Source organism: Cavia porcellus, unplaced genomic scaffold (assembly GCF_034190915.1).
Source record: "Cavia porcellus strain 051 isolate PalLab524CR breed Dunkin Hartley unplaced genomic scaffold, mCavPor4.1 scaffold_49, whole genome shotgun sequence".
Lineage (NCBI taxonomy): Eukaryota > Metazoa > Chordata > Mammalia > Rodentia > Caviidae > Cavia > Cavia porcellus.
The window spans coordinates 4,529,885-4,551,936 of NW_026947532.1; the positions used below are offsets into that span (position 1 = coordinate 4,529,885).

A 22,052-nucleotide genomic window follows, 5' to 3' on the forward strand; every position below is an offset into this window, starting at 1 on the left:
GTCCCCACTCACCCACTGGTGTCCAGGCCCCGCCTTGACCTGTGGCTGTCTCCGCATTTGTACAGAGGGACACTATTTATCACTATTCAGTCCCTAGGTCCCAGCTTTGACACAGGTGCTGAGCACTGCTCTGTGGTGAACCCCACCACCTCTGCCAGTCCTTACTACAGACAGGGACACAGAGGCCAGACAGGGTGGAATCTGGCCACACAGCAAGGCCACGGCTGAGTCCAGGTCAGATGGAGAACTCTGGACAGTGGCCCAAGACCTTTCCAAATACACCACTGGGCAGCGGCTGGGGACCACTATGCACCCCACCCCCACCCTCCTAGGGCTCTGTGCTGGGCTTTCCCAGCCGGGCAATTACCCCATTACATTCCCAGGCTGAAAAGCAGGTGGAGATGCAGCTAGAGATAGGGAGGCCAGAGGTCTGAGTGGGAGCAGCTGGCCCAGCCTTTATCTCCTGTCCTCACCCCACAGGGGTCTCAGGCTCAGGTTTCTTTTCCCAGGGCACTCAGCCGGGAGGTACCACAGGCCAGTACATGGGCTGTGGGCTAGCCAGGCCTGAGCCACGGTGGGCTCCCCTCCCCCATGGCTCAGGCCATGCCAAGCATACTACACAGAGCTCAGGACAGCTTTCTGTGCAATGTGTACATTATACCCATTTTACTGCAGGAGAAACTGAGGCAAGTGGGCAGAGATGAGCTATACTCCATGCATGAGATGCCCTTCCAGAGTCCTGCAGCTAGGGTCCTGCTGGAGATCACCTTTCCTGAAGGGAGAGGGTCTCCCTGAACCTCATCCAGCCAGATCAGGAAACTGGGAGGGGAGGAGGGACGGCTGGACAGACCCAGGGACACAGGCCCAGAGACAGTGGCCACACAGAACCAGGGCATCTAGCAGAGGGGCTGGGGCAGGTGGAAAGGCTTCCTCATGCCTCAGTTTCCCTACCTGTGTCCTACAACAGAATGGTGGGGCCTATACCCCAAGAGCCAAATTGGGACCAGGAGGAGACCTTGGTATGCTCTGGGGCTGGTGTGCTTTAATTTACAGCAGGGGAAACTGAGGCTCCAGGAGAAAACACAGCCAGAGCCCCCTGCCACCCTGGGCTGACCTGGGTGTGTCCTAGAGTGGGGAGCTGCAGCTGACAGCCCCCCCTGCCCCAGCTGCTGCCAGCGGCTGGGCCTGACCCTGCGGGCCGGGCATAGCTAATGTTAGCAGACTGACCTGGACCAGCGCGGTCTCCCCCGCCGTCTTCCCCCCATGCCTCCACCCAGAGGTTTTGTTTCCTTTAAATCTCGTAATAGCTGCACCTCATTTTGGGATTTAGAGGGCTTGTCACTGGCTGACGCAGGGCGACTGGATGCAGGCAGTGTGAGCAGAGGCACTGTGCCTGCCCGGACACCCAGGGCTCCCTGGCCCACACTAGCGGCTCCCCTGGGATCTACTGGAATAACCAAGAACTTGGCCTCTGAGGCCACCTGGCCTGAGCCTAGAGCTGTCCCAGCTCATCGGCCACTGCGCCTGGGATGAGGGCCTTTGCCTGACTTGGCCTCAGTTTCCCTGCCTCTGTGCAGCTGAGATTAGATAGCACTCATCAGGCTGGTCACAGCAGACATGGCTGTCATTCTAGCACTTGGGAGACTGAGGCAGGGGGATCACTTTGAGATTGAGGCCAACCTGGGCTATATAGCAGGACCCCCGTCTCAAAACAACAAACAACACCGATGATAAAAAGGGGGGGAGGGCAGCTTGGAGCCCAGCACTAGCAGCAAAACAGCAGGGGGAGGAGGCTGGCCACCGTGGACCGAGAAGGCCTGTGCCTGTCCCCTGTCTGGCCTCTACGCATGCACGGGCAGGCGGCAGGGCCAGGTGCTCCCCCTGCCACAGCACCCCGCCATGACTTAATAACGCTCCCACTTTTATAGCCCAAATCCACCTTTCAGAGTTGAAACCCTGCGGAGCTCCAGAGCCCGCAGGAAACAATGGCATTTCAGCACCTGTCTGTACCTGGCAAGGAGAGGGACAATGGCTGGAGGAATAATGTCAGCCAGTGTCACAGCCCGGCAGGCCCTCCTGGGAGGCTGGGGTGGACAGGTGGGTCTCAGTGCAGGAGGGGAAGGGGGAGAGGAGGAGGGGCTCCCCACGCCACCTAGAAGACGTGACAGACTGGGGCCAGGGAGGCACTTCGCAGGAATGGCCCAGGGTGGACAGCTGACTACTGCTCAGATCTGTCACCACAGCCTGACAACAGCCACAGGTCATGTGGATGCAACCCTGTGTCTACGATAGCTATTTCTGGACACTGAAAGAAATGATTTTGTTTTGCAGTCCTAGGGATTGAACCCAGAGCTTTTTTGCACTGAGCTATGTCCTCAGCTCCTTCTTCCCTTTTTTATTTTTTATTTGGAGACCAGTCTTGCTGAGTAACTCCAGTTGTCCAGGCTGAGATCCTCCTGCCTCAGCCTCCCAGAGTCCTGGGATGACAGGCGTGCCCCACCAAGCCTGGCTGGACACTGAAATTTGAATTTCATATCATTTTCACATGTCACTAAAATAGTTCTTTTTTTCCTCCTTCCAAATGTCAAAAATGTAAAAAAATATTCTTAGCTCATGGCTGAATAAACCAGGTGACAGGCTGAATGCAGCCCAGGGACTGTCTCTTTGGGACTCGCAGGACCAAGCAAGAAGCTGTCTGCTTGCCAGGATGGCTGGGGCCACACGTGGTGAGACACGAGAGGTCATCCTTCATTGTCCACCCGCCTGCGGCCTGGGGGCTCGGCCCGTGGCTGCCCCGTGGGTTCACCCTGTTTCCCCTCCCCAGCACTTCAGAGCGGCTCTGGTCCTGCGTGGGGACCGTCTGACTCGAGCTCAGACTCAGACTCCTTGAGGCCAATGTGGGCTCTGAACAAATCCCTCCTGCCCCGAGCCTCAGTTTCCTTATCTGTAAAAGGAGCCACAGTTTTCCAGGGAGACTTGTGAGGACCCCTGGGAAGTCACGTGTCCCTCAGTGGTGCCCAGCACCTGCCCTATGCGGGCTGCGGGCCGGTTGCCCTTGGGAGGGTACACGATGCCCCCTGGCCTTGCTGTCACAGGAAGAGCTGCGGGCAGGGAGGTGGGGCTCCCTCTGCACTTCCCTCGGGGCGCCTGGCCTCCCCACCCCGTCCCGCACCCCTGGGCCCTCCCTGAGCCCTCCCTGAGCGGAGGTTGGCAGGGCAGCCTGGGAGGAGGGGACGGGCACCCACCGGTGTAGACCAGCTCGGCGAATTTCAGGCCCAGGCCCTGCTTGATTTTGCGCACTTCTCGGTCCATGGTAAAGGCCTCGATGTCTAAATGAGCGTGGTAGAGGATGGTCCCTGCTGGGGTCTCGTAGATACCTAGCGATTTTTCCAGGCAGGGGGAAAAGGAGAAAAAAAAGAGAGAGAGGGAGAGAAACGCGTGAAACCCAAACTGTCAGCAAATGAAACAAATAATAACGACTCATCTGACAGGAGACGAGCGGTGGACCCATTCACTCCCAGCTTGCTGCAAAACGCGGCTGTCATTACGCTCACGCTGGGGCCACGACAGTCCACTCTGCGGCTTGTGGAGAAAATGTCTAGCTGCCCCCCTTTGAAGAGGCCCTCAGACGCTGGAAAATGACAGGGTTTCCAAGTGGCGCCCCCCCTCCTTCCCGACGCCTGCCCACCGGCCCGAGGCTGAAAACCTGTAATTAAACCAACTACGGCAGGCCCAGGGCCCCAAATATCCCTTCCTCCCTTCCACTGAGACCGGGGAGGGCGTGCTGTACACACACACACACACACACACACACACATGCACTCCCACACACGTGTACATGTGTGCACACACCGGCCACCTTCAGCTGTGGGCTCCCTGGCAAGCACATCTCTCGAGAGAGACTTGAGGTGGCACGGGGCTTGAGTGGCCATTTGGGCTGGCCCCATTGTACAGATGGGGAAACTGAGGCCATGAGGAGAAGGGCCTGCAAGAGGGAGAACTGTGGGCTGACTGCAGGGTCCCCCATCAGTGTTGTCTGCTTGCTTGCGAGTCACCTGGCCACAGAGGTCCCAACCCAGGAGGTCAGGGCGACAGGGACTTTTTCAGGTCCTTTCCTTCAGCACACCTTGTTCTCCACTTACAAACTGACCTGCTTTGACCAGGCAGGGGCTGCGGTGACACAGGCCAAGCTGGGTTCCGAAGTACGGACGCCTGCAGTGGGCAGTAGCTGGAGAATCCCCCAAATCCTCCCCTGGAAGCTCCTGCTTCCCACAACACATCACCATGGCCTCAGGAGGCCAGTTCTCAGTTGTCAGAAATGACCACCATGACCTTTCCAGGCTGGTGGCTTTAAAATAAAGTAAAATAAAATAATATAAAGCCCCAGAGCACACGCCGACCCCAGGGGTGAACTCGACTTTGCCCCTGCGCTACATGCACACAAATCCTGAAAACAGTCCGCGCTGTGTCCTGTGTACTTTGGTCTCTCAGTCCGGGCACCTCTGGAATGAAAAGCCTTTACTGATCACGTTCCTGACTTAGCTAACTTCGCTGCAAACCTGATACACAAGTGACCTTGGGCAGCAAACTGAAGCAATGGTCACACCGTATGGAGGGAGCCGAGGGCCCCTGCACACCACGGGCTCCCGCGGCAGACTTTGGGTTGTGGAATGATCCAATGCACCAGTTTTACAGATGAGAAGGCTGAGGCCCCAACAGGATAGTGACTTGCTCAAGGTCACCTGGCCAACCGCAGGGGAAAAGACCTGCATCTCAGTCTCCTGTCTCGGGCCCAACGCACCTCTACGGGCCTTTGGGAAGCAACCTTGTGTGCTCAGCAGTGCAGGAAAGAAACACCTGAGTGTGAGGTGTGAGTGACACAGGTGCCCAGACACCAGGGCCGTGAAGTCCAGTCCATGCCATGTGTGGGGGCCACTGCTCGGTTGGGGGACAGGATGGTTCCGGATTCTGATGGCCTCAAGCCATTAAGAAAAGCCCGCCGGGCCGGGGATATAGATCAGTGGCATAAGTGCCTGCCTGGCAAGTGGGAGATCGTGAGTTCAATCCCTGGCACCAAAAAAAGAAAAGAAAAGCCCGCCGGTCCTGCAGTCTGTTTTAAAGCAGGCACTGGCCTGTCCTCCTGGCACTCCGGGAGTGAAAGCAGGAGGACTGCCGGTTTGAACCCCGCAGGGGGACCTAATAAGAACCCACTCTCAAAATAAAGGTGAAAGAAAAAAATAAATCTGGGGCTGTCGCTCAGTGCGAAGACCCTGGCTTCAATCTCCATGACCACAAAATACACGAACAAATGAATGAATGTCGGGGGGAAAATAGGGAGCCAAGGGCAGAACGCTCAGAAACATTTACCTGCAGGGTGGTGAGACCAGGAAGGTTCCTGGGCAAGTGTGCAATTATCTTAGAAACTTTGCTGCCGTGAATAAGCCCCTTCCCAGCAGCCACTGCGCAGCCGGCTGACCTCCCCTGACTCCCCCAGGCGCAGACTCGGAACCCAGCACCCCGGGTTAAAGCAGCCAGCCCGTTCTGCAGCCTCCACAAAACCCTGCCGTGGAATCCTGCACTGCCCGCCGCAGAGGTGGAAGGGGACCCCGCTGCAGGCTGACAATGCTGGGGGTCCTGCGCCACCCTGGTGCCTGTCCCCTCCTCCAGGGGACTCTGGAGAGCTGCAGCCCCGCTGGGTTTAGAAGCCTTATGGAAAGCCCCACTTGGCCTGGCTGTATGAGCCTCATTTTCAGCTCCCTTCCCAGCCCCAGGCAGCAACCTGTCTGGGAAACAAGGCCGCGTCTTTCTGCCCCTGGAGGGCTGCACAGACGTCCTCTGAGAGCACCTGCCTGGGCACCTGGTGAGTCCACAGGCTGATGGCCCTGTAGGGACGGACCCCTGGTGCCACTTCCCAGTTTCCAGCAAGGAGGAGGAGGGAACACAGGGTTCCAGAGCCATGACCAGCCCATCATAGATGTCCCTTAGGAAAGGAGGCTATTGCTCACCCATAGGTGGGGTTGGTGGCCCAGGCAGCGCTACCTGGGCCTCCAACAGCCTAGGCTGTCACCTGGGAGGCAGCTGCAAAAGGTCACAGCCGGGGCAGTAAATTAACGTCTCCACTCCTTTCCTCGGGAGGTATCAGTTAATTGCCACTGGTCAGACAGTGTGGCCTGTGTGCACAGGGGTGCGTGGGGTGCATTTTAAAGCTCCTCCCTCTCTCCGCGGGGGCTCAGGGGTCCCCACGATTTCTGTATATTTCTTCTGGAGGAAAAAGTGACTTAAAAAAAACGGTGACAGAAACCTGAGGCTTAAAGACTGTGGATTTGGGGCTCCTGACAGTCAGCACACAAACCACTGCGCAAAAAGCAGGCCACGGTGACAGCTGCACCTCCGTGCCGCCACGGAGGAGACAACAGACATCTTCCGAGTGACACGCGCAGCGGCTCCAAGTGTCTATTTTCATCTCCCCGTGTTTACAGGAAGAGACAGAGGTGTCAGCAGTGCTCTGCGGAGCAGCTTCAATCACGCCGTAATTACTGCCAGCCGGGCGGGAGCCAGCGGCGGGCGGGGGACGGTGGACGGAGGTGGGCACTGCACAGCTGCCTCGGCTTCAGCTCTCATCTGTTCTCTCGGGGCTGCCAGGTTTGCCCGGCTGGAGAGAGGTGGCAGAACCGAGTGGGATCTGTCGAGCCGGTGGGGGTCACCGTGGGGGTTCACAGGGAAGATTTGAAAGGGGTGGACAGGGAAGGCTGGCTGGAGCCCAAGGGCTCTCCTCCTAGGTACCAGGGCCGGAGGCGGTTGCTATGGTGATGGGAGGCCAATCAGGGTGATGCTCCGGACATCCTGTGCCCCTGGTGCCCTGGTGTCACAGAGGACCTGAGGCTCTGCTCCCTGGGCTCCGTCACACCACCTTCCTTCAGGAAAGTTCTCCCTGAACTGGGGAGAGAGGCCGGGGCGGGCAGAGATGCAGCAGAGGCCACAGCAGAGGCAGAGGCGAGGCTGGGCGGGGCGTGCCCCGAGCAGAGGCGGCCAGGGCGGGCTCCTTTCTCTGCCCTCCCCCCTGCCTGCCCCTCCTCCCCACTGATTTCATTTACTTCACTTAATTAGCCCCCCTCCAGAGTTAAAAAGATAATGTGGTAATGACGCTAGCAACAGCCACAATACAGCGGAGCCCCTCCACCTGCGGCTTCCTCAGCCCTGTGTCCCTGACCCCAGGCCACCCCAGGTCCAGGCTTCCAGCGCTGCCCAGCACACCCCCACCCCCCGCCAAACAACCCCAAGCCCTTAACGAATTTCAATTACAAGCTTTGTAAAATCAATACAAATGACATTTCCCTGGTACACAGAGGCACGGTCCACAGGGTCTCCTCTCTGCCCTCACACGACAGATTAACGGCTGCTTCCGTTACCGTGCACGTGAGGAGCGCCTGGTCACGGAGGAGCCCATGGCACTGACAGGCATCTACCCACTCTGGCTTTCTTACAGAGAAACGTCTGCAGTGGAGAAGTCAAAATGGTACACCCTAAAACTACCAAGCAAGGAAACAGGCAACGTGAACTCTGGTTTGGGAGCAGGGCGGAGTCTGGTTCTTCCTTTGAAGGCTGGAATCTCAGAGAGGGAGAGCAACTTGCCTAGGGTCACCCAGCAAATTCTTGGGAGTCAGAATCCTGACCTCCTTCCCCAGGCAGTTGTAGAGCTCTCGTATTAAATTCTGAGTTTTGAGGGACACCCTCTCCCCAGAGGTGCACACACAGCAGCAGGGCACAGTGAGGACGGTGTGTGCCCTTTTCCTGGGCAGGCCGTAGTTAGCCAAGGGGGAGGGACAAACTATTACTGGTCTGTGGCTCTGCCCACCAAGAGGAGGACGCCCCTGTCACCCAGTTCTGGGCAAACAAGCATAGCACCTCAGGCCATTTCACAGATAGCGAAGTTGAGGCTCAGGGCTGACACCACAGCCAGGGCCCTCAACACCAGCTCTTCTCTGTGTCTCCCCTGGGCCTCCCAGGGCACAGACCCCACCAGGGCACCTAGGGTGCCTCCTGCCCCTTTCCAGCCCCAGACGTCCATTCCACATGCATGGGAAGGCCATGAAGAGCAGTGCTGTACTGGCCACCACTGAACCACAATGCCTGCTCCCAGAGGGCCCTGCTGTCTTTCTGCTCACCCAGCAGCACCCGGGGACTGGCCGCTATTTACCAAGTGCCACCTTTGCACCTGTTCCTGCATTATCTGGGAGTTTGAACCTGGGTCAGTCTGTGTCTTCAGAACTAAGCCCCTAGCCCTCTCCCCCACAACCTTAGGCAGAGGCATCAGCCCTGGTCCTGCTACAGACAGACCTGGGACTTGGAGCACACTCTCCCTCCCAGAGCCTTGGTTTCCCGCTCTGTAGGAAAAGGTGCTGGGCTCTGGCTCCCCAAGGTCCCGCCCAGCTCTGCCTTGGAGGGCACCATTGTGACGGCTGCCAAGGGCAGTGGAGACAAAGCGGACATTTAATTAGATGTTAAATAGGTAAGAGACAAAATAAGGCCGGATAAAAGGCAGCAGCTGATTAGCTGCATTGTTCTGCAGAGGCCTTCTCAAGAGTTTCAATTAGGTTGTTTCTTCTGGATAACAGCCCGAGAGGGGGAAGCCCAGGAAAGAGGGAAGGCGGCTTCCTCCTCCCTCACAGCGTTTCACAGCAGATCAAACAGGTTAGAGTCAAAAGGATCCAACTCCCACCCCCGGGCTGACTGGACTACATTTGGGGAAACTGAGGCCCAGAGACGCCCAAGGTCCCTGGGTACAGCAGGACACGCCTGGCACAGAGGCCCTGACATCCGCCCCCCAAGCCAGCACTCTTCTAGACTCAATTTTGCCCACCAGCCCTCTCAGGGTTTTAGGGTCCCAGCAAAATGTCCAGCGGAAGGAGCCTTAAAGTGACCTGAGCACCTGTCAAGAGGGTCTGTGCCTGCTGAAACCCTGTCCTCTGCCCTTTTAGTGTCCCCCCTGCCCCGCTACCCCAGACGTTTTAACACACACTGGCAGCTTCTCAGTCACTAGAGAGCCCCCTGCTGCAGCAGGGGACACCGAGTCCCAGGCGAGAGGGCACGGCAGCGAACCGGCTGGCAAGTGGCATGGTGTGTGCCTGGGCCCCCATTCTGCCCCTCCCCAGCCCCCCTGGCGGCCACTCCCTGGGCTCTTACCCTGCTGCTCCATGGCTCGCAGCGCCCACTCCTGGCAGGAGACGGCCCTGCCGGCTGGGCTGGAGCGAAGCAGCCTTAATGACCACGAAATCGGCCCTGCACGGCCCGCCCACTGAACACGGGGAGCCTGACCTCTGGGTCCCTGTGCGACAGGAGGTGCCCCTGGTGGCACCAAGACCTGGGCGGCAACAGCCACGTTCCCACGTCACTGAAGGCGCAGTCCCCCGGGGCACTGAGCTCACTCACCGCGGGACTTCATCCCGATGAAGCGGTTCTCCACGATGTCGATGCGGCCCACGCCGTGCTTGCCCCTGTGGAAAGAGCCCGTCACGCCTGAGGCCCTGGAGCAAGGCTCTGTTGTGCCTACCCCAGAGCCCCCACAGTGATTGATCCAAGTGCCCCTTGTACAGATGGGTAAATCGAGGCCCAGAAAGAGAAAGGATTGCTTGGGTCGCTCTGAGTTCAATTAGCTTCTTTGATTCTCTCTGACCTAGGCAGCCAGGCCCCAGCTCTCACCACGTCCATCTTCCATCTTTTATTTTGCCCTGATCCCCAGCCCAGCCATGGTCTTGGAAGACCTGTGGCCCTTTGGCAAGGTTGTCACCTAGCTGGGCCGAGGAGACTCAAAGAGGATGAGGAGGACTCTCCTGTGGGACCATCCCTGAGTCCTGGGGGCGCTGGGGCTAGGAGTGAGGACACGGCCTGCCCTCCTTGGCCCCTGCACCTCGGCTGTGACCGCCAGCTGCCAACGCGGTCCACGCCTGCCAGACGTGGCGGCCCGTGGGAGGCCAGGTGGTGCCAGACACTCACGCGACTTCATTCAGGTACAGGAAGAGCTCCAAGGAGGTGCTGTGGGTGGTGCCATCCTTGACGTTGGTCACCTTCACGGGGACCCCTGGGCAGGAGGAGAGGGAGGGCCAGGGACTGTGGGCCTGGGGCTAGGACTCCAGGAGGAGCTTGGGCCGCCCGCCGCCCGCCCTCCCTGGCCGCAACGCCTTAACCGCATGTGACAGATATGGAGTTCAAATGACTCCTTCCAAGGGTGGGGGGTGGGGGACGGGGCGAGGGAGCCCCCGGAATGAAAGGGAAAGTGCAATAAAAACGCTCTCCCCACCTCCCATTCTCCTCACCCCTTTTGCATTTAGGGGCTGTGAAATTGGAAACAGGCCCTGAACTAATTGAATTTCACGCCCCACCATTGTCTTAGGCCTGCAGTCCCTTCTGTCCCACCGTTCCCGGGCCGCCTGGCCGGGGTGCAGCAGGGTCCTGGCGCACGCGCACCGCAGCCCCCCGCCACATCTGTCAGGCGGACCCCCGAGCCGACCCCGGCACCCCAGACCTGCACCAGGGCCGTCTGACAGATCGGGGTGAGCAGGACCCACCCTCGGGCAGGGAGGCGCCGGAATTCCCGCGGTGGTGGCGGGGAGGGCTGGCCACGTCCAGGGGTGGCGGGTGGGGGGGCCAGGGGGTGGTTCAGGGTTGACTCTGAATAGCAGGGGCACTTTCTCGAGCAGTGTGAAATGAGCAATAAATGTATTAGGGGGCTAACAAGAGAGCTGTAACAGTGACAAAGGAAAGCTGCTCCAAGTTGGCCGCTAATCTCCCACCCATCTGCCCGGCTCATTTCCATGTCGCCAGCCACCGGGTGCCAATCAGGCCTCAATAGCCCCTTTCCAGTCTTTATTAGCGGGGCGCTCCGAGGCCTGCGCTCAAGGCGCTGTCAGCCCATTTCCAGGGGTTTTATAACTTGGTTGTAAATTGCTATTAAATGTAAGGCTGCCCAATAATGAACCCTAAGCCCCTCGCCACCCCCTTGGGGGCCCCCGCCTCTCCCCTCTCCCTTTCTCTCCCTCCCTGGGTCCTATTATGGGCCGGGGCCTGCCAGAGATGAGAGGTGACATTGTTGGTGCTGCTGCCGGAGAAAGCCTCTTAGCCTTTAAAATAGTTAATAATTAGATTAAAACTTCAAATAAATTAACTAGAGAGTGAATGGGAACCAGGCCGGGAGGGCTCCTCCCTCCTCTCCTTTCTCCCCCTTCTCTTTTCTCCTTCCAGACTGTCCCCCTCCCCGTCCTGACAATAGGTCACATCCTCCAGCTCAGCCTGCAGAGCTGCCTGCCCTGGGGACCCTCTGCAGCCTCCGGGAGCCCGCACACGGGAGCCCAGGTGCTACTGGGGGACGCAGGACACGGGCAGAGGGCACCTGGGAGGGACCCAGGGCTCCCACGGCCTCTGCCCCGCTAAGGCCTCTTTGAACCTCGGGAGGTGTGATGTCGCCCCTGCCTGGCCCGGGAGAGGGGGCACTAAAGGACCAACAGTATCCAGGTGGGGTCCGCAGCTGCCCATGCTCCTCCGCCCAGAGGCCAGCTGCTCATCAAGGTCGCCCAGCTCAGACCCGTGGCCTGATCCTCTGCCCCCCAGCAGCCTGTTGCTTCCCTCGCCCCATCCTCTGTCTCTGAGGTGCCCTGGGGAAAGGCTTAAACCCGGAGCCCCATTCCTCTGACTTCCTACTCCAGCCCAGAGCCGCTTTAGGGGTGGACAGGTCAGCCTCCAGGCCTGGCCTTGGTTCTGTGAGCTCCTGCTGGACACCAGGAAGCCTTCGACTTCAAGGTTCCCCCATCCGCACCCCGCAGCCTCGCTCGGCCCCAGGTCCATGCTGTGCCCTCCCTCCTTCCTTCAGGGCAAGAGTGGACTGAGGTGCCCAGCTGGAGGTCAGGCCAGGCCAGCAGTCACTTCCCGATGACAGCAGTGAGGACGAGGAGGAAGACAAGAGCACACCGCACACAGACCTCATCCTACACCAGGGAAATGGTGCCCCTCTACAACCTGCCATTGGCAGATGAGGAAACTGAGGGCCAGGGAAGTCCAGGGACTTCGCTGAATCCCCCAGCAGCTGGCAAGTGCGGCAAGCGAGCTAGAAGGTTCCTAGGCCTGGCCTGAGGGGCAGCCAGAGGCCAAACTGCCCGGGGACAGGGACTGCCTGGACTCTGGCTTCCAGGCTGGCGGAGGGGTACAGAGGGCCTGGGTCGGCCCCCTCTGGACCCTGGCGGTGGACACTTACCCTTCTTGAATTCTATCTCCAGGATGTCAGGGGTGTTGGGGGCTTTGGCAGGGTCCTGGGTCTTTGTGTAGAGCCCCGGAGGAGCCTGGTTCTGGAACAAGACAGCGGCGTCAGGGCCGCACCCCAATGAGCCTGCACCCCTCCCTGCCAGTCCCTTCCTCCAGGCACGGGCACCCCTCAACCCTCTCCAGAACCAGGGGCCCGGGGCTCCCCAGCCTGGAGCCAGCCCCGCTCGCCAGGGCGCTGTGAGACAAAAGGCTGGAGAAATCAGACAATTTCCCCTCAACTTGGTCTCATCTTTTTCTTCGACGCCCCCACAGCTGGAGGCAGGAAAGCAGAGACACAAGTCAGGAGGAAAAGCGCGACTTGGGAGAGCCCCGGCTTCCCGGGAGCAGCACATACGCTCTCGCGGGCCCAGGAATTGGGGTTTGTTCCGCACTGACCGCAAAGCTAATGACTGCGCGTGACCCCAGCAGGTGCTCTGGCGAGGCGAGCCGTCCGGGCCCCCGAGGTTAATACTCACGGGGAGAAAAGAGAAGAGCAGAGCAGAAACCATTTGAAAACCCATCAAGCCTTCTGTATATTTGTGCTCGGCCGCAGTGGAGAGGGGCCCGTCCCCAGGGAAGGAGGGGACGCTGCCCGGCAGGCGGAGGGGATGGGGCTACAGGGCCCGACGGCTGCCGTGCCTCCTGCGGGCACCCCCAGTCCCCGAGTCTGCCGCCTCCAAACCCACGCTCATCTGCACGTCGCTTCTGAGCACGGCAGCTTCTGAGGGGAGCAGGCAGGCCACGCGCTGCCACCCCACACAGATGGTGGTGTTGAGGCTGGGGTGCGGGGCGTGGGGGCTATGTTGCATCCTGCCTCTTCCCTGGAGCCCAGCACAGCAGGGAGGGACCCACGAGGTGCTCAAGCAGCAAGTGCTGGCCTTGACAGTGGTACCAAGCCAACAGCTAAGCTCATGGGCATGGGGCCTTTGACCAGCCGCCTTACCTTCCAAGCCTCAGTTTTCCCATCTGTACAATGGAGAAATTAGGCTGGCAGGTGACTATCTTATAATTTAAGGGTGTGAACATTCATGAGGGGATGTTTCACCGCAGGGTTGGGCCCTGGCAGGAAGGACAGTCAGCGATGTGCCCCAGGCCTCTGTCCCCTAGGGGCCCTTCTAGAACATGTCTTGAGTCCTGCCTGTGGTCCCTTTGCCGTTCATTGGCTGAGTGACGGGCCAAGCTGGTTTCCCTGACTGTCCAGCTTTCAGTACTGAAAGTGCCGGGTCCAAAGGGTCCTCAGGGGCCTGGGCAAACCAGGAAGGTTTATCCTTCAGCCCCACTTCTATGGTCAGAGAGGCCGTGACAGGACCCCTGCCCTCTGTGACCCTCAGCCCCTTCATCCACTCCCATTTGCAACAGGACACGTGACCCAGAACCCACCTTAAAGACAGACCTGGGGGGCCAGAGGGACCCTCAAGGAGCCCCGGCCCAATGCCTGCATGGCCCAGGGAGGGAAGCAAGGCCCAAACCATGTCCAGACTCTCGGGGCCAGGACTGGGGAAAGGCCCACCACCGTCCAGGGCACACGGAGGCCCGGCCCTCCTCGCCAAAGAGCGACAAACCAGGCTGGGTTTGGGGTGATGGCAGGGCCCAGCCTGCCCCCAGCCTCCACCTGGGCTGTGCGGGGTCCCCACAGCTCGGTGCCTGCACTTCCTCCCACCACGCAGCTCAGAGATGACAAGGTCCGCGTTCCGGGAGGACAGAGTGGTGGCCAGGAGGGCCAGTCCCCTCCACAGCACAAGTGGCCGGCAGCGAGCTGGCTGGTACCTGACCGGCACCGACGCAATAAAATAACTAAATAGAAATAAAACGATATTCACTCTGCAGGCCGAGGTGGCCTTCTGTTTTTTTACCGCTCCCTCCTAAAAGCCCAGTTCAAATGACAAATAGTTTGTTGGCCAGTATCAATGCCATGCATTTATCCATCCCAGTGGGAGCCCCACTTCCAATGTCAGCCTGCTGGGGGGTGCTGGACGAGCGGCGCAGGGGGGCGCAGGGTGGGGGCGGGGAGGGCGAAAGAAAGCACGAAACAGGGTCCGAGGAGGAGAGATTGGAATCAAATGGCCCATGAACTAAACCATGATGTAGAGGTATGATCAATGCGGCAAATGGTTTATTCATCCGTCAGCCGCGGCGGGCCAGCGACTGAATGAACTCTTTCACTGTGGGGCCTATGAAGTTAAAGGGAGTAAATTTCTATCTTTCTTCATATTAGCTGCCTCATTGCTCTTCAATCAGCCCTCACGGAGGCAGAAAATGGCTCAGCCATCTGCCTGCAAACCCTCCCTGCCGCAGGCCGAGGGGCTTTTTTGGGAGGGGGCGGGGACAGGTCCCTGGAGCTCCAGCTCCCAGAGGCCGGGGTGGGGGTGGGGCTGGGGTGCGCCAGGCTGCTCTGACATCCTGGGGCCCGCGGGTGGGCTCTGGGGTTCGGCGTCCGGCACGGAGCCCTGGGGAGCTGCCCCCTCGGGCCAGGCCGACCCAGAGAGGATGGCGTTGACCCCCGGCTAGGCTGGCTGGGCACTGGGTGCCTCTGCCCACGGCGCCTCTCATCAGGCCTCACTGGGCGGTGGGGTCCCCAGGAGGACCTCAACCCTGGACCGGAGGCCTTGCCCTGTGCCAGGCTGAGCCCCAGAGAGAGGGCCTGGTCTCCCGATCTGGGTGCAAGGACTCTGAGGGGAGCAACGAGAAACCAAGCTGGGAGCCGCACCAGGCCTCCCATCTCTAGGACCCCAGCGCTGAGCGGGTGGCAACACCCTTAACAGGCACCTTGACTCTCACGGGATGGGGCGGCGGCCCCAGTAAAAGGGTTACGGCCTCCTCTGGCCTCAGCACAGCTTCCCTATCGGACTCTGTTCTGGGGTCCTCCTGTTCCTCTCTCGGGCAGCAGAGGGCCACCCTCTGCTCAGACACGGGTGGGGGGCGGCTTCCCAGTGTGAGTGGCCTGGCGGGACGCCGGCCCAGACTCCTGGTCCCCCTCCGTGCTGACTGACTGGCTAATTGGAGGTGCTGGCCTCCGTGTCGTGGGGTCAGCAGAGCGTGAACTGGAAAAGCCTGTGGCCAGCAGGCGGCAGCGCCGTGGGGGCCCTCAGCCCTCGGGGCACAGGGGTGCGAGTCCTCCTGAGTGACAGGCTGGGCCACGTGGTGGGCCGGCAGGGACAGGGCCACTGTCCAGCGGCTGGTGCCCCGGGGAGTCCCACTCCAGGCCTCACTTTCCCTGCTCATAACAGGAGGTGCACACAGCCAGGAGAGCCGAGAAGCGCTAAAGCCAGGGCTGGGGGGCTACTCAGGGACCCCATCCTCACCCCACCACCCAAGCATCTAGCCTTCCAGCTGTCCCTGCTGACAAGCATGTCCCCCCAGAAGCGCCCCTAATGTCAGCCAAGCCGCCCACTATGCCAAGTCTACAGGCCAGGGTGCGGGGCTGGGGGGCCCTGGAGACACCCCCACTGGACTAACTGCTAACTCTCTCCTTGCCTTTCCGCCTCCCAAAGAGGCGGGGGACACACAGAAAGCCCTAGGAAAGAGACCCCAAACTTCACACAGGCCTGCGGTGGACCCAAGAGGCGGGGACAAGGATGGGGTGGCCAGGGCGGCGGGTGTGGAACCCAGACCCAGACAAATGGGTCCTGGGGCCTAGGCCCCACCTCGGAGGCGGCAGAGGGCTGGGCTGGGCCGGACGGTGGGCACAGGCTGGGCCCTCCCACCAGTGTCTCATCCGCCTAATTACGTCTTCATTGTGTCCTAATCGCTCACTCCCTCTCTGTATCGCCCTGAAATATTTCCTTCCCTATTCATCCCAGCGGCAATTAGCAAAAGAGCACGGGGAGGGGAGGGGTGTCTTCGAAAGCTTCCAGCCAGGGCAGGCGAAGGGCCGGCTCCAGCCCGGCAACCGCCCCATGAAATTTCAAATTAGGCTACAAACACGTCAGACATCCTCGGCAGGCACAGGGCAGCCGCCCCCACCCAGCAACCAGGAATGATTACCTTGGGGTTCTCCAGGATGCCGGCCTCGTAGCTGTTGGGGGAGAGGGAGAGGGGTCAGCCGGGAGGGCACATGATGAAGTCACTGCCCCCTCCACAAGTCCTGTCTGCCCTGTTCTCTCTGCCCAGGCACCTGCTGCCAACTGCATGGGGCGGGGGTTTGGGGGCCACCCCCGGGGCTGTGGAAAGGAAGGGCTGTTCTGGGACTCAGCTCATGGGGTGTGCTGCTGGGTGCCTTTCCATGCTGTTCCTTCTGTCTCAACTCTCTTCCCTATGCCCCGTTGTTTCCACTGCTGCTTTCCAGAGTGGCCCTCCACGTGCCCTGGAGCAGGACAGGCTGCTGGGGGGGGGGGGGACAGAGGGCAGGCGGGCTCACCTGATGTGCATGAGATTCTCATCCATGCTCCACGGGCTCTTGGGGGTGACGGGGACAGGGATTCCGTGTTGCTGCAGACCAAAGAGAGCACAGGCAGGCTTGAGGCACCGGGCCCAGCGGAGACAGCCAGGCTCAGTGCCTCAATTTCCCCTCGGTGCCAGACAGGCCCAGACTCCGGCCCCTACACAATGAGGCCCAGGCCACCTTCCTCCCTGCTGGAGCTGCCCGGGGATGACAGCACTGCCCACTGCTGTTCTCCGCAAGACCCATGTCTGAGGCCAGGGAGTGCAGAGGCAGACATCAGAGTCCCTTCCAGAAGACTCTGAGCCATCTCCGAGGGAGCCTGAGGCCAGGGAGCCCCACACAGCCTCTGAGCTAGGGGTAGGAAAGCCCGGCCCCCCGGCTCGGGTCACGCTTTGCTCCCCAAATGCTCCAATCCATCACTCAGGCGGGCAAGGCCCACCCTGCTCAGCACTTGGGACAGAACACAGGAGACCCAGGAGACTGCGCCCAGGATGGGGCCAGCTCTGTGGAAGCCACTGCTCAGCCCAGGCCGAGAACCTGTGACAGCAACTTGAGAACCCTCCTGCAGGAAGTCGCCACACTTCCTCCATCCCCATTTTAACTGAAAATGAGGCTTAAAAACCCAAGAGGATAAACCCTGGGTCCCTAGCGGCACCAGCGGACTTTGCTTTAAAAACAAAACAGAACAAGTCCAGTGTGGTGGTGCATGTCTGTGATTCAGCACTCTGGGAGGCTGACGCAGGAGGATCACAGACTGAAGTCTTGCTGGAGCAACTTAATGACTTAGCAAAACCCTGTCTCAAAACAGAAAATGAAAAAGCACTGAGTATATAGCTCAGTGCGAGGGTCAGGGTTAACCCCAGCACTACAATCACCCCACTAAAACCCCCAAACACACACCGCAGCCTCTTCTCTAGAACACCCCGTTTGTGGGCTCCCTGAGGTTGGAGACATGTGTCCAGTGGCGGGTGGGGCGCTATCCTCCCTGTTAGGTGGCTGGGGGCTCACAAAGTCGAGGGCCAAGTCCCTTGGAGCCTTTGCTTTTGAGGTGTCGTGGGAACCCAGAACCCTGCTTTCTCTCACCATGGGCTACGAGCATCAGGGAATGAGAAAAGCAGGAAGCCCGGACATGGCAGTCACAACTGGAGGACCTGGGAGGGCGTCTGTTCCCGATCCCTGCACCCCACCTGGCACCCCCAAGTCTCCCTCAGTAACTAGAAAATAAAGCCCCTTCCACGGGGGTCAGGAGGCCGCCCAGCGCCCACTTCGTGCTCTGCTGTTCACTGCTTTTTGATGAATTACGACGGCCATCACAGGCAGCCTGGCTGCTCCGCCTGGCTCGGTGGACGGGGAGACAGCGGGCGCTGTGCGCACTTCTATCCGAGCCTCCCGAGCACCTTTTGGCCTTGAAGGCAGAGTTTCAGAGCCGCACTGGTCCTTTTGTTGTCTCTGTTCAGCTCCTGGCTGGCGCTGCATCTGCACAAAGCTTCCCCTCTGCTCAGTGATTCTGGTCACTTCCCAGGCAGCTTGGCTTCTGGAACAAACTCCAGAGCCGCGGTGGGAGACCAAGGGGCCACACCATCGCTGCCCAGAAAAACCTTTTCCATAGGTTCACGGGGACAGCAGCTAAGCCAAGTGCCACCTCCCCGAGTCCTGGGCAGAAGGAGGGACTGGGACACTTTCAGAACTCGCCTCTGCCAGAAAAGCCTGGGGGCCGCTACTTCGTGTGGGGTGCAGGTGGTCAGCCCTGGCCAGCCTGGCCAGCGGCAGAATAGTGGCGCATATAAAGACCTGCTTCAAGCCCACAGCTCCAAGGAGACAGGGTTGGGGAGCCCCGCCAGCCGCCGCGCGGCCTCAGCAGCGCTGCTATCTGATGATTTGTTTGACAACACACGGGGTTGCTCTTGTAAACTCCCCTCTTAATAATCCAACAGCAGATGGTGAGGAGGGCTCTCCTCCCAGCGTTCCAGCCCTGATGGGAGGCTAACGGCAGCAGCGCATTGCGTTCCCGCAGCGTCCCCCGCCACCCTGCACCTCGGCGGCCCCGGCGACTGCTATTTAAAAACCTGCACAATTTCCCGGTGCGTGCATTGAGGTGCTTTTCCCCGTCAGATTGATTGAGGCTGTTTGTCAAGGGCTGCCCCAGAGTCGCTAAAAAGGAAAGGACTCTGGGGAGCCACTGAGGGTCTCGATGCAAAACTTCGAGTGTATTTTATTTTAACTTACTTCAAAAACAGGGCTGGGGCCACAGAAAAGGGCTATTTGAGTATCTACCTGTCCCTGGGAAAGCACCAGGGACAATTACACCTGGGTCACCCAAGTGCAGAGAATAAAATCTTGCTCAGGAAACAGGTGTGGGGAGCCTCCACGCGGCCGGCGGAGGGGACAGGTGTCACCGCACAGGGAGGAGCTGGGCCAGAGATTCAATCCCAGCGCACTGGTCCATCCTGGCCCAGCGTCACCAGCCCAGTCGCAGCCCCCGAGCAGGGCTGGGCCAAGAGGGCGGCAGTGAGCAAAGCCCTGGGTGACGGCGAGGCCCCTCCTTACCTTGGCGTAGTCCATGAGGTCATTGCGGCCCCGGAAGCGGTTGTAGAACTCAGGCATCCGCCAGGGAGCGATGACCTGTAGGCAGAGCTCAGGGTTAGGGCAGGCGCCAAGCTGCGGGCCTCTCCTGGCCCTTAAGGGGCATGGCTGGCTTCCTCGGTCAGGGCTCACAGTTGTGGTGACCTCCTGGGGGCGTCTCTTGCTGGGTCCCCCTAAGAGGATGCAGTCTATGGGGGAGAGGGGCATCCAGTAAACAGGATAGGATAAGCAGCCACCCTGAAGAGGCTCAAGTGTAGCGGCAGGACAGCTGTGCCTCAGTTTCCCCAGGTGAGACCTGCCCCCTGCCTCGGACTGCAGTGAGCAGGTGTTTGCTGGGCGTTTCAGGTCCAAGAGAAACTGGTTCAATGTCTGGGTTGGGGAGCTGGGGTGCAGTGGCCCCACCCTAGAATGAGCAACCCTGGACCAGGCTCAGCTCGGGGAGGGGAACACCCTGAGTCCCCGTCCCTGCTCCCAGAAACCAGCTCAGGCCCCCAGCGCAGCCCCACAGCAGCACCTGGGCTCAGCCTCCACACACAAAGACCAGAAACCGGATGCCCCAGCCCCTCAGGCCAGCGTGGGAACCAGAGACGCAGAGAGATGAGTGTCGGGGTTCAGGGACCCAGGGCAGCCACAAGTCAACAGCAGCCACTGTCAGAGGCCTCTCAGTGGCCTGGTGGCCCAGCATGTGGGGTCCAAGCGGATCATTAGAGCTCATTACTGGGCCCCTCAGGGCCACGCTCAGCCCCAGGCTTCTGCCGGCTGGCAAAGGGACAGAGACCCTGCTGGGGGACAGAGCTTCAGAGCCCTGGGCGGCGGGGAGGGACGGGGCTCACAGGGCTTCGGCTGAAGCGGCCACAGAGGAGCTCAAGTCAAGGTCGACAGTGCTCACAGCCCTCACTGAGCCCCGAGAGGCGGGTCCTGGGGCCAGAAGGGAATCAGGTAGCCGAAGGCCCAGTAAGGGCTGTGCACTGGATTCCCAGCTGGATGCTCATGTTTTGGACACGTGGGGTTCAATAAAACACATGCCGAGACGCCCCACCTCTGTATTTTCAGTTTCTTCAACGTGGCTGCTGGGAAAATCAGACTGCAGGGTTCACACGTGCGGCCTGGCCCAAGGCCACGGTCAGGCTGGAGGGGCAGCAGGAGCACAGTGGACAGTGCCCATGCCACGGGCAGGGGCGGGCAAATCCCTGACATTCCAGGGAGTCTCATGCCAGGACAGGCCAGCCATAGGCAGCCGGGAGGGGCCAGGGTGCACCTGAGCCTAGAAACCAGGGACCCCCCTTCCGGAGCTGTCCAGGCCTGCACGTCGGACGTCAAAGGCCATGGCCACAGGCTCCCAGGCAGCTCCGAGAACAGAGGACGAGGGACAGCACAGTGACCCTGCAGAGCGCCCGCCCCAGGCCTCCGTGGGGCCACGGGTTCCCCAACACAGAGAGGAGTCCCAGGCCCCCAGGTTCCCCCTGCTGAGGGTAGAGGCAATGTCTCACCTTAATCTGGGGGGCCAGCGAGTAGCAGCTGAGCTCGAACCGGACCTGGTCGTTACCCTGAAACACAGGATGCAGGACCGTCAGGAGCCACGGGGTCGGAGACGGAATGAGGCAGCCCCGCAGCACCCGGTAAAGACAGAGGCTGAGGTGGCACTTGAACCCAGGTCCTCCCAGCCTGGCTCCAAGCCCTGCGGCTCCAGGGAGAGCGGGGAACCGTGTCCACTGGCCTGGTGTCCACCCAAGCTAGGCCTCACGCTTCTCTTCCTCGGCGAGCATTTGTGACGCACTCGCTCTGGGGAGCCAGCGCGCACACCCACCACTGCTCAGCCCTCTGACCCTCTTCTACTCCCCTCCCCGCACCCCTCGGTCCCCCTTCCACTTGTGTAAGTTCTAACCCCTGTTTCCTCTGATTTGTTATTTTGCTCTTTATACTTTGAATTTCTCCTGGAAGAGAAGCCGTGGGATCTCCGAGCGGATTCAGTTCAGGTAACTCGATGGTTTCAGGTGCATTCGCTTTCCTACAAGTGGCCTGAGGGATCCTTCTTTATGGCAGCATAGTACTCCGCCGTGCGTACATGCATTTTCTCTACCCACTCCTCCGTTGATAGACAGAGGCAGCTTCCAGGACTCAGCTGGGAGGAGCTGGTGTGCGGGACTCATGTGTGCACATGAGTGGCTGTGTAGGTGGCAGGGAGGGGGCACACACCTGGCAGCACAGGGGTACCTGCTACAGGCACCCAGCAGGAGAAGGGGTACACATATATAGGAACATGGAGTGGGGTCCCCCGTGTGGGCGCAGGCAGTTCATGGCAATCCCACAGCATTCACACACGCTGACATGTATGTGCAGTGTTCTGGGGGCGCATGCAGGACCCCACAGCGGGCATCTGAGGCCTGGGGGCTCTCCCTGCCAGAGTCAAGGCCTGGCCCAGGGGTGCTCAGCTCCTCTGAGCCTGAGAGGCGGGTCCTGTCATCCCATGTGCCTCGGTCCCTTGCTGGGGATGGAGAAGGAACACAGGAGACCAGCAAGCCTTCTGCTTCTCAGCTCCACTCTGTGCACGGGGGAAACTGAGGCCTGGGGGCCCTGGCACCCACACCTGCTCCTTCTGCTGCTGAACGCAGCTCTTGTGACACCCACAGACCAGGCCATGCGCCGGGAAGACGGGAGCCTGCTCAGCCCTCGGGCAGGGGGCCTGGCGCCCACTGCTGGCCTCCGAGCCGGGAAATCACAGAGGGACCCGAGCCTGCTGTGAAGACTGCACGGCGCGGCGGGCAGCGCACGGACACGTGTCATTTCCCGGAGTCTC

At 60.2% G+C, this 22,052-nt stretch overlaps 1 protein-coding gene across 1 annotated transcript in view; it reads right to left on the bottom strand.

Moving 5' to 3' along the window:
* Positions 1-22,052, bottom strand: part of Ass1 (argininosuccinate synthase 1) — a 37,467-nt gene that overhangs the window by 5,774 nt on the left and 9,641 nt on the right. Inside the window, exons 6-13 of the mRNA XM_003470940.5 lie at positions 20,746-20,802; positions 19,220-19,294; positions 16,649-16,719; positions 16,276-16,306; positions 12,245-12,335; positions 9,994-10,078; positions 9,430-9,494; positions 3,246-3,377 (exon numbers count right to left, since the gene is read on the bottom strand). Of these exons, the coding sequence (XP_003470988.1) occupies positions 3,246-3,377; positions 9,430-9,494; positions 9,994-10,078; positions 12,245-12,335; positions 16,276-16,306; positions 16,649-16,719; positions 19,220-19,294; positions 20,746-20,802 (607 nt within the window). The remainder of the gene's footprint in view (positions 1-3,245; positions 3,378-9,429; positions 9,495-9,993; positions 10,079-12,244; positions 12,336-16,275; positions 16,307-16,648; positions 16,720-19,219; positions 19,295-20,745; positions 20,803-22,052) is intronic.